Source organism: Salvia hispanica, chromosome 2 (genome assembly GCF_029641045.1).
Source record: "Salvia hispanica isolate PSC_SH4W2 chromosome 2, Shi_PSC_v1, whole genome shotgun sequence".
Taxonomy (NCBI): domain Eukaryota; kingdom Viridiplantae; phylum Streptophyta; class Magnoliopsida; order Lamiales; family Lamiaceae; genus Salvia; species Salvia hispanica.
The window spans coordinates 53,672,543-53,684,497 of NC_142693.1; the positions used below are offsets into that span (position 1 = coordinate 53,672,543).

The window sequence follows — 11,955 nt, forward strand, 5'->3', positions numbered from 1 at the left end:
TTTGGTAAATTGTAATGGTGGGTCGTAGTGGTATAAATTGTAAATAAATTGATGTATGTGGATAATGAGTTGGGGACAACTTTCTATAAATGGAAATGTCCATATTTTTATAAGACAGATAGAGTATATATCTAATACGAAGTATAGTGTTAGTGTTGTGACATAATAGAGCAATTGTGTAATCAAGACAAAACAAAAACCTTGAGTTGGCTACATCCACGACAGGAAATGCAGAACGAATTATATTCAGATTGTTTTCGGATTACATAGTTATGTGCCCTACGCCTATATTTATAGACACACGAACGACGGGCTAGATCCACTAAGATAAAGAGACTCCTGTATGGCTAGCGGCAAACAATACCTATTTAAGGCATACTAACAGTTAGTATACAAATGAGAAATGTTCTATTCTAATTAACATATTTTCTGAAACGGAAACATAATTATTTCTACTTTATTGTATGTCTTACTTTATTCCTTATCCATTCAATTCACAAAATAAAAACGCATAAAATCTTATGATGAATAAGAAATGCTTCACTTTTAGAGTGAGAAGGGAGAAGTACATTTTTTTCAAGAGTACATAATGATATTGTTTTTTATTTCTATTAAATTATTATTTAGAATTTGCATACATTAAATGAAAATAATATGTCCCATGTATAGCACAGATGTTAATACTAGTTTCTTAAAAACATAAACTCTTTCATTTTTGTACGTTTTTTTCCTAAAAATAGAACCCTTTTATTTTAGGAATTTTTTTCGCTCTATGAGGTGGGATAATTTGCTTCTAACACACTTATTTTTTCTTTTTTTCTTAATTTACCAATTTTGTATTAAAATATACTCCCTCTGTCCCATTAGAAATGAAACGTTTTCCTTTTTGGTCTGTCCCATTAAAAATGAAACGTTTCTAAAAATGGAAACAATACTCTCTCTACTTTTTCTTCTCTCTTACTTTACTCTCTCTTCATTCACTCACAAAATAACACTACATAAAATCTCGTGTCGAAAAGCAAATGTTGCATATTTATTGGGACGGAGGGAGTATGTCATTTCAAAAGTTTCTATTTTTAGGAAACGGAGGGAATATTAGTTTTTGTCAAGATAATATTTCATTCGTTCCGGGATAATTTATGCATTTCTTTTATACACAAAATTTAACAAATTACTCATAATATTTAATAGTTAAAAGTGAAGATAGAAGGAGAGAGTAAACCATGCAAAAAAGAAAAAAAAATGCTAAAAAGGAGAAAATAACTTAACCATCTTCAAACGAAAAGTACAATTTCATATGTTTGGGTGAAAAAACAAATGCACCTCAAATTAAACTAATACATCAATTTTACTCTTCACTGAAATTGTATAGCAAGATATTTATAAAAATACTGAAATACTATAGTAGTAATATTTAATAGTATTTGAAACAATTTTAAAAAATCTCAAAATTGTGGATATATAAAACTAATTAATTCAAAAATAAATACTACTGATGGGCCGACCCGACCTTATAATTTTGTAAAGCCCAACTAACACGCAGAAAAACCTAACCCTAATCCCCATCACAAAATCTGCACTTTCAACCCTTTTTATTTCTCACTGAACACCTGCATCTTCTCCTCCTCCCGCCGCAGATCGCCGCTCATCATGGTTAGTCTCTCTCTCTCAAATGTCTGCGTACATATGGTGATCATCGTTAATGTCGATTTGATTGTGTTACTATGTAGCCGTTCAAGAGGTTCGTGGAGATCGGAAGGGTTGCCCTCGTCAATTACGGCGAGGACTACGGCAAGCTTGTCGTCATTGTCGATGTCATCGATCAGAACCGGGTATGTCTTGTTTCAATTTTTTTCTGATTTCATTTTTTCATCATGTGTATTCATTATGATTAACTGCTTAGGGCAATTTTGTTTTCGTGGTGATTTTCAATTATTACTGTTGTGGTTACCCGTTTTCATCCGCTCGAGGCGATTAACTAGAACTTTTTATTTGTTAAATTTCTTAAGTTAGACTGTGCATAATAGTTTGAAGTATAGAAATACTTTGCTTTCATCACTTCGATATGCAGTTTGTATTGGCAGCTATTAGAGGATTAGTGTTTTTAAAATGAAGCACAATGTTTCATGCTTGCATTGATTAACATGGATTTTGTTCTATTTCTGTTAGCTTCTTTTTTATTTTTATCATTCGTTTTTTACATTTCTTTTTGATGTTAATTGTATATGAGTTATTCATTATTGGCTTTAAGTCACCCTGATGAATGATGTGTTTCAGTATCTGGAATTGTTGTGAAGACTTGTTGTTTGCACTGTTTCTTTTTATCAATGCACTGAGTAGTGTTTTAATTATCTGTTTGCTTGATTGACAGGCCCTTGTTGATTCTTCTGACATGGTACGTAGCCAGATGAACTTCAAGAGACTTTCTCTCACAGATATTAAGATTGACATCAAGAGAGTTCCGAAGAAGAAGGTTCTTGTTGCTGCTATGGAGGCTGCTGGTGTGTATTCAACGAGGAGACCTTTATATCCATTTGATGCTTTTACTCGGGTTATAGTGTAATTACTGATTGCTATTGCAGATGTTAAAGGAAAGTGGGAAAAGAGCTCATGGGGTAGAAAGCTCATTGTTCAGAAGAGAAGAGCCTCTCTCAATGACTTTGACCGCTTTAAGCTTATGATTGCCAAAATCAAGGTTTGAATACATTTTTATACTGTGGCCATTTCAGATTGATTTTCTCATACTAAAAGCACATCAATTTTAAACTGGACAGTTGATGTGATAAGAATAAGGGAAATATAGATATGTCAAAACTAATTTTGCAATCCATATATATCATCGAATACCAACAGTGTAAACTGTTAAATGATGTTAAAAATGGGTTCCCTTTACTGCTTTGTTTCTTGGACATCTACCACTATAGATTGTACAATTCTAATGTATATGTTTTGTGGCTCTTGCAGAAGGCTGGTGTTGTCAGGCAGGAGCTTGCTAAGCTTAAGAAAGAGACCTCATCTTAGAAAATTTATTTTCTGTATTTTACAAGAGCAATGCTTAGGATTTTGGAAATTGTTCTTGAATACTTGTAACAGTAAAGGATGCTCCAATTTTGCCTATTCATGTCTGAACTCGAAAGTTTTATATTTTTGTTTGATGAAATGCTCCCTTGGTGGGGGGCTGTATTGACTATTCCCCTTTCACTACCATCCCACACCCACAAGCTCTATGACTCTAGACAAGTGATAAATTTTATAACTGAGTGTTTTTATTGTTTTTTACATATATTCTAAATTCATTTGTTTTCACTGTGTTTCTTTTTTCTTTTTCGTGTAAATTGGGTGTAAAGTGATCCTTCTAGTAGGTGTAAATGTATGCCATACAGCAAAGGATGATATGATGCAACGTAGATATTAGAAATGTGAAGGTAATACAAGCAGACTATATAAAAAACATAGATGGATGAGTGGACTATGTAAATCGAGAATTGTGATGGGAAAATTATAGTATCCCACGAACACGAGTAGGATATTACATCAAGATTCAACACAGTCGAAACAAAGTTACAGTCTCGCTTAAACTAATCTTATCCGAAAAAAATCTAACCAGCATTAGTATATCCAATTTTGGGTATTGAATCTGCCTCTCTAACGAGCATTAGTATATCTAGTTGGTTGTTGATTTCAGTTACATTGCATACATGGTTTGCCACAATACATATATCACTTTTGCACCTTCATCAATTTAAAAGATTTGCTGCCATATCTTTCATACCTTTGCTTGAATACAACAGATAAAGATCATCTGTTGGACTACGACACATAGGTTGTATCTGAAATCACTCTTCGGGTAAAGATCATCCGTAGCAATCACTTTTCGAAAACTTGAAAAATAGCATTTGGCTAAATTTAAAAATATATAGAAAATGTGTCGCACATTGAGTTCCTTGGATAACTCTTCATAAGAAACATTCTCTCAAAACACATTTCACATTTACAAGGGTATAGATAACGCCCTAAATACGAGGCTGCCATTTGCCAGCTTCGCATTACCTTTCATTCATCTTACTTCCTGATAGAGAGGAACTCAAAGCTCCGTAAGGGATCATCGCGACTGCCTTTAACTGCTGCACGAGAAAAAGCTGATGGTTTATGATCGGTACCGGGTTGAATTCTTTGTGTCGTTGATACACGGCCCCCACTCGAGACCAATCTTCCAGCGCTGCCATCAATGGCTTCCCCGGATGAGCTTGGCCTGATGCTTGAAATGGCTGCTCTCTTTGAAGAGCTTCCATTTTGCAAAGTGCGATTCTCTGAATCTGGTTGCTGCAACATAACAACAAAACTCAGAATAATGCCCCAAATTACAATCACTATTGCTTACATCTGAAAATTGAATCAGATAGATTTCACATCAATGTATGAAAAGATGATGGCAGTTTACTCAAGCATAGCATGTAGATGTGCTGCTGCAATGCATGTTTGACCATTATAAATCAGATTCATCTGCCCTTTCTAATGTTACATTTTTCTATTAGACATGATGGGGCAGGGAGCAGCACGATACAACTTCTAGGAAACATGAGTGCAGCAATTCGATTATAGCTGATTTTAGTGAAAAGGGGAGAAAAAGTACCACATTCATTGAAGAAGGTACATCTTCAGATGTCCTGTGTCTGGACTGTTCTCCATAACGACCCGTATTCGTAGTTTTTCTTCTAGAGAAAGCTTCGACTGCACCTGAGAATTTATCCCGAAGATCTTGCCCTACTGAACAATACAGCCAAACCACAGTAGTAAATAGAGTTTCTAGCAGCAATTTAAAATATGGAGATTTTATGAGAAGCTGATAACTATATACCAATTGATAGGTAATCTATGCATTTAATGATAAGAGAAAAATTAGTTTGTAAATAAGGCATGAATATTGTCAGTGCACGCGATCACATTAAAACTTCTTTTCACATTAAAACTTCTTTTACGTGTGCGTTCTCTTCGATGAAAATGGGTGGAAAACTTATATTTTCACCCTTTCCCCACTCTTTTTACATGTTCTGTACGGTGAATAATTTTCCCCGGACAGAATGGCAAAAAAAATCCACCTTTGTCCCTTCTTTTCACTCCAGCTCATTATAATAATGTATTGATGTGAAACTATTTTCCCTTGGTTTTTCCTATGGAACATGTAATAAATAAATTGAATTTTTTTTCCTATATATAAAAATACAAAGATGTGATCCGAGGCTCAATTAAAAAAAATTAATACTCGTTATGAATGAGGGGGTATACCTGATGTTCTACTTGGTCTTTCACCAGCGGGTCCAGCAACAGCATTACCAGTGAGATTCTGTATGTAAGCCAATAAGCTATTAGGTTCACACCATAAAGTACACATAGCAAGGATGCGGAAAGGAAAAACTTACCCTGGTTCTGGAACTTGAACCAATTTGTGGATACTTCAACATAGTCCAGTCAAACACATAGTCAAATTGGTAACCTGCACAAATGTTTACATAAAGTGCATGCTGTATTACAAGTCGCTCAAGGAGGAAATGAATGGCTAAATACCACAAAAACATCTCAAAAAGAAAAAAATGGAGCACACAAGATCACAAGACACAATTAGACTATTCATTACCTTCACGAATAAATAGCTCTCGGAAAAGCCTCTTCATATAGGAATAATCTGGCTTGTCCTCGAATCTTAATGACTGACAATAGTGAAAGTACGATGTGAATTCTGGTGGATATGATTTGCAAAGCACCTGTGGTAGTTATGAATCCAATATTCAATTTAAACTTTCCGTGAATAATTAAGTGCTTATAACAAGCATAAACCATCGAATCTGAATGTGACTAAGCCAATAATATCAAACCCAAATAAACAAAATTTAGTCCTTATAGTATTTTGGATCATACAAAAGTACTCCCTCCGTCCCACAATAAGAGTCACATTTTGCCATTTCGGTCCGTCTCACAATAAGAGTCGCACACTTTTACCATAAACGATAAGTAGGTCCCACATTCCACTAACTCACTTCACTCACATTTTATTATAAAACCAATATAAAAAAGTGGGCCCCATCCACTTACTTTTCCACCCCACTATTCTTTACATTTCTTAAAACCCATGCCCACACCAAATGTGATTCTTATTGTGGGATGGAGGGAGTACAATAGAAAACTCATCATTCCCATTCTGCTTCTTTCATGCATGATATGCACAACCTGGTGGGTGTTATGTACCTATCAACGTATTGTTGGCTGTGTTCAACTGAGGCAGACCCACAAAACGAAACATGGCGGTTGAAAAACCAAGAGCATCGGGAAACTGGAAGATTGTATCATACAGTTCAGAGCATGTTTAGTTATGTTGTGATTAGGCTAGACTACTAGGAATTGACAATTTAATGACATGTTCACATAATCCGATGAAGACCCATGATGAGAAGCAAGGCAGGTTGGTTGTAGATTTTTTAGCTTCAATTAGTAGAGGTTAGAGTTGAGTGATTATTTTGGCCAATATGGGACTAATACACATCCCATAGGTTGAGCACTAACATGTTTGGGTTTGGCTGATAAATCCATCTGATATCTCCTTGACCATTATTTAAATCTTTGGCTGCCTCGATATGACACAAGACATTAGCGATCACTTAATTTTTTCATATCAATTGACTACTTTCCTTAATATCTAATTTGAATCTCCAATCTCTACCTTTAGTCATGATAGGTGAAGTTTGTCCAGAACTAGGGCTTGGTTTCTACTTTCCTCATATATTTGGGATTTTGCTACTACTAGGAATTGTCATTACAAATTAAATTGGATGTCATGAATATGGTTAAAGGACTTGTTAATATTGGGTATTTTTTAAAATCATGAAGTGCATACTAGTTACAAACCCCAACAAACCCTTGAGAGATCATCCATCCAATCACATAGAAAAGAAGATGGATGAGTAATCCACAATCCAGATTTACACATTAACAAACAATCGAACCATATTTTATAATGTTAAATAAGTTCTTCCATAAAAGATAACTATGTGAAATGAAAAGTTATTCTTTACTCATAGCAAATAAAGATAGCAAATTAAGAAATATATTAACAGTAACCTTTTAGGCAGCAAAATTACATCCAAATAAATTAATCATGTTACATAAACAAAGCTTTAATTAGATAAATTAAAACCATACTTGTATTGTCATATTCTCCATTTCTTCATCATTCAGTTACAAAGAGCAAACAAGTAACAAAAGTAGAACAGGTAATTACCGTTTTATGTTACCACTAGAGAGCTACATATGCAGCAAAAATGAATAACAAACATAAACAAAAATGTGAAAGGAGAAGACTAGCAAAGAATATAGACCTCGATAGGAGTTGACATTTTTTTCTCACTAATCCTTTCATATTTCTGCTTTTTGGTGCCAGCTTTCAACCCCTGCCAAGGGAGACTGCCAAGAAAAGATAAAGAATAAGGGAAGGAAGTAGAGATTGAAACACTTGTTAGATAACAATTTTAAAAAAGGCAAAATGAAAAAAAGGTTTGTACTGATAATCATACTATTATTATTTTTAGAAAGTTGCACGAGCTACGTTGACACATATATATCACCAACCTGCCTCTCAGGAAGTACATTAGAACATAACCCAGAGATTCCAAATCGTCCCTTCGGCTTTGTTCTGAAAGCATGAATAAAGTGCAAAAAGAATTATGGAAATTCTATCACATCTCAAAGAAGGAATAACCATTGGAACACAATACATTACTCACCAACCCCAAGATGTGTATTGACACTGGCGTAGCGAGCCGTACCAGTGAGATTCTTGTTTTCCCTGGGATGAAATGTTAAAAGGGAAATAGTAAGACCTTGATGCAAATATTAAATTACACAAATGGTCGATTGCCAAATATAACTTGTGATCAAAACAACATAATTAGTAAGTTGGCATAGTCATTTAAGTGCAGGAAGTCATAAAACCAATTACAAAAACAAAGTTCTACCAGACTTTAAAGGTCTATATCATGCTTCAACTAACTACCTACGTATCTAATCTGTCATTAGGAAAGCAAGTGTGAAATTTGAAATGAAGAAATCCAATTTCTCAACTTTCAGATCTTGATTTTTGCAAACTACAGAAGCTTATTATTTTACCAAGGTTGCCAGAATCCTTTGAAAGCTTTCTTGGCCCTACCAACTAAGCCATGTGCAAAATCAATAATAACAAATGAGCATATGTCTACAAAAACAGAAGTACTTCAGCTTTGTTCAACTAGTTTTCTACCTCTACATGCTCCCACTTTACATAAACTACTGACTCTAGGATTGAAATGAACAATTCTGGCATAGTAAGTATTGCCAATTCATCAAGAAGGGTGTACAAAACATATGCATAGTATTATGCTGCACAAATTGAAAGCATGTAAAGATATGTGCAGGTACCTATAGGGTATGTGTTTATGAGTTTGAAGATCCCTATACTTTTTGGCAAGACCAAAATCAATGATGTAAACCTGCAATAAATACGAAATACTGTAACAAAAAGATGCCACAATCCTGGAGATAACAATAAGGCAGAAGCCACTTTGTGTATTAATATCAGTTAGAGATTCCAGCTCACATTTCATATCGTTGAAAATGAAAAATAGACACACTGAAACGATGATATACTGTGATCTAAACCCCAAATTAGGTATCTCCAATGTACAATATGTTTCCTATATTTTTTCAAGAATGAGCTCATTTTGTAACCACTTCTTCTTCGGTTCTTCCAACTCTAAAATCAAATCGATTGTCATATCTCGCTCGTGCCATACAGCCAAGTGACACCAGACTCAAGTTTCATCCAAAATTTAATATGAGTCAAACAATATATAGTGAGTCAGTGACTTATAGTGATGTTACAAGAATGCTAGACTCTTCTAGGAGTTTAAAAAATCATGATATTAGTAACAACAGATTTTGAATTTCTAAACAAAAGCAAATTTCAAAGAGGTGGTTCTGAATATAGGAGTATTACATTACACAAAATTAATAAGGTAACTTTGGACTACGTGGTCTAGTGAATGAGGTGGAATCTATCCAGAAATTGCAAAATGGAAACATGAGCAACAAGGAGTGTTAGTGGCTTAAAGTATGGACCGGAGTAATAAGAATTTCAATGATCCTTGCAGATGAGTGGCAGGTGACACAATGAAACAACAGTCTTTGAAATAAGTAAAGCATAACAAAACCAAGGGAACCACTTTAGCACAACATAAACAAAAGATGATGCCTAAAATAATAGAAGGTCTACCTGATTTGCCTTGCGACCCAAGCCCATCAAAAAATTATCAGGCTTTATATCCCTGTGAAGGAATCCTCTTGAGTGCATGTATTCGACTCTATTAATCTAGAAAAAAGAAAAAAAACATTTATTTACAGTGAAGTGGATCCAAAAATCAGAGCCGTCGAACAGGCTTTTAAATTCACAGCCACTTACGAGTTGATCCGCAAGCATTAACACTGTTTTCAAGGAAAACTTTCGGTTACAATAGTTGAAAAGATCTTCCAGACTTGGCCCCAGGAGGTCTATCACCATTATATTATATTCGCCCTCAACTCCAAACCATTTCAAGTTGGGAATGCCAGCTATATACAAGAGAGAGAAAAATCTTTAAATTCATACGCCGTAGTATATTTTGTTTGCATGCACTGATCAAACAATTACATGGTATTAATAGTTATAATTTTGTAATTTATTAAGAAACAAAACAAGAAGGCCAGAAAATTTCATATAATGAATGCGGAAACAAATTTTCAGCAACATCCAACTTCAGAAAAACAGATTTTACCACTCTCCGAACCAAATGAGTTTAGCAGGAGAACATTTAGAATAAGATATGCCTTCTTGAAGAGGAGGCAATGCACGCTTGCGCATAATTGCCTCAATTGACCATGATTCTGAAAATCAACTGTTATTTCTTTAGTTTACCAAAATATGCTGGACGAAATTAATATATTGTAATGGAGCTGGAGGAAATAAGTAATATACAGTTTACGTAAAATCATGGCTAAAAATTCATAATGAGAATCAAAATTCATGGTCAATTAGGATACAGTTTAACCAACATATCTATATCTATTCTATGCAATTTTGAATGTGTTTATGGAGATAAAGAAGAGAGCGCAACTTACTTCCTCCTTGGAGTAGCATATAAATTTTTGATTCATAGTGAAGCTGAGGATGCTTGGTCTTCACTGGCTCCTGCCAACAGCAGCAACAGTATAACCATATTACTAACAATACAGTTGGTGGTTGTGTGAAGCTATACAAGTCATAGATACAAACTTCAATGCACAGGAAATAACAAAACTTCACAGTATCAGATATATGTAAACATAGCCACATAGATATCCATGCATAAAAATGATGTTGAACCTGCCATTAGTCAGGTCGGTTTGTCAAAGTTACAAGAATACGTCAGTATTGCCGTCACATAGATCATCATATATCTAATACTCAGTACTGCTGAGTGTGAAATACTATAACTTGTTAACTTTGGTTTAGCACTCATGAAACAACCATAGACTTGGCTATTTAAGTTAATGAATCGATGATCCCAACAGACTGAATAGATGAAATGGTAAGGCAAGTTACACACCGCAGAAAATAAATAACACCCTCTACTTTCAGCACTTAAACGAAAACTTCAAGATGATGATGGAAAATCTATAGAAATAATACCAGCTTGACAGCTACCTCTTCTCCACTCTGTATGTTCACGCCTACATAAAGAAAGACAGATTAGTAATCCAACAAGAACAAACAGCAGAATGAACTGAACGATGAATGGTGGTGTACCTAAAAAGAGTTCACCAAATGAACCGCATCCAATTTTCCTACCAAGCTTAAATTTTTCACCCACGACATGATCCATGGCAACTGACAGGATTAAGAAAACCCAAATTCCCAAAAAAAATCACTAGAACCCCAGGAATTAGTCGACTACGCCTTAATCGGGATTTAAGGAAAAAAATAAATAAAACCCGAACCGAAGCCAAGAAATGTCCAAAGAATGCCAAAGCCGGCTTCCACACAATTGAATCAATAAATAAGCACAAAGTTATCGATCAAGGCTCGAACTACACCGTCGGAAAGACGAAACCATAAATCACGAACTGCAAGTCACTCGTCATTGATCTCAGTGATCAAAATACAGAATACGACCGATCAAAATAAAGACGGAGTAAGCAACAAAAATGATTACAATCGCAAATGAACGAATCTAAAGACTCGTAATAATGAACTATACAGAGAGGAGACAAATGAGCGAGAATGGAAAGAGAGGATGGAAAAGAGCAACGCAATGGATTTTGTGCGTGTGTGCGCTGTGTGAGAGAGAGGAAAAGCGAAATGATCAAATGAGATGCTGAGAAGACTCTGCTAAAGATTGATTGTTGATGATTGATTACTTGGTTATTTTTATTTTTTTCAAAAGGAGTACAGAGCAAAGTGTTCAATTCGTTAGAGTCTGGAAGCTACTCTCGAACTTTGGATAATAAATCTCCTCCCTCTGTTTCATTTATACCGTTCGCAAAAATATGCATTTTTTTAATTTTAGGAAGTATATTATCCATTAACAATACTTTAATTATTTTTTTTTCTACCTTTCTTTTACTTTACCAATTTTACATTAAAATCCGTGCAAAGTGCATATTCTTTGGGGACGGAGGGAGTATTATTTATAAATTATTTCAAGTTTCTGGATCGTTTATGTGTAATAGCGTCAGTTGCATGTGGCTGTTTTCGGGGTGTTATTGCAAGTGGGAAGGCAAGGGGCACATCTGCGGTCCATCCGTTCGGGGATCGACGGACTCCGTGGCGCTAATGCACGGACGGAATCCGCCGTCGAATTTCAAAAAAAATGTTGTACAGAATATAATTTGGTTATTTTACTCTATAATTACCTC

The 11,955-nt window shown here is 34.9% G+C and overlaps 2 protein-coding genes across 3 annotated transcripts; one reads left to right on the top strand and one right to left on the bottom strand.

Moving 5' to 3' along the window:
- The first annotated feature begins 1,528 nt into the window (after nt 1-1,528).
- Nucleotides 1,529-3,190, top strand: LOC125206137 (large ribosomal subunit protein eL14y-like). The gene is made up of 5 exons (XM_048105432.1): nt 1,529-1,653; nt 1,731-1,832; nt 2,372-2,501; nt 2,583-2,695; nt 2,965-3,190. Exons 1-5 carry the CDS (start codon nt 1,651-1,653, stop codon nt 3,019-3,021), a joined length of 405 nt encoding a protein of 134 aa, XP_047961389.1. The 5' UTR covers nt 1,529-1,650; the 3' UTR covers nt 3,022-3,190.
- Nucleotides 3,191-3,882: 692 nt separating this feature from the next.
- LOC125201061 (casein kinase 1-like protein 11) lies at nt 3,883-11,524 on the bottom strand. 2 transcript variants are annotated; one of them, XM_048098954.2, is made up of 14 exons: nt 10,847-11,524; nt 10,730-10,770; nt 10,180-10,249; nt 9,485-9,633; nt 9,299-9,394; nt 8,446-8,516; nt 7,776-7,837; nt 7,621-7,684; nt 7,371-7,455; nt 5,636-5,762; nt 5,421-5,494; nt 5,287-5,344; nt 4,634-4,764; nt 3,883-4,323 (listed from the first exon to the last, which is right to left on the bottom strand). In XM_048098954.2, exons 1-14 carry the CDS (start codon nt 10,920-10,922, stop codon nt 4,063-4,065), a joined length of 1,365 nt encoding a protein of 454 aa, XP_047954911.1. In that variant the 5' UTR covers nt 10,923-11,524; the 3' UTR covers nt 3,883-4,062. The 2 variants fall into 2 exon arrangements, with proteins under 2 accessions (XP_047954911.1, XP_047954909.1); XM_048098952.2 differs by having other exon boundaries at nt 4,634-4,767; nt 10,847-11,523.
- Nucleotides 11,525-11,955: the final 431 nt, after the last annotated feature.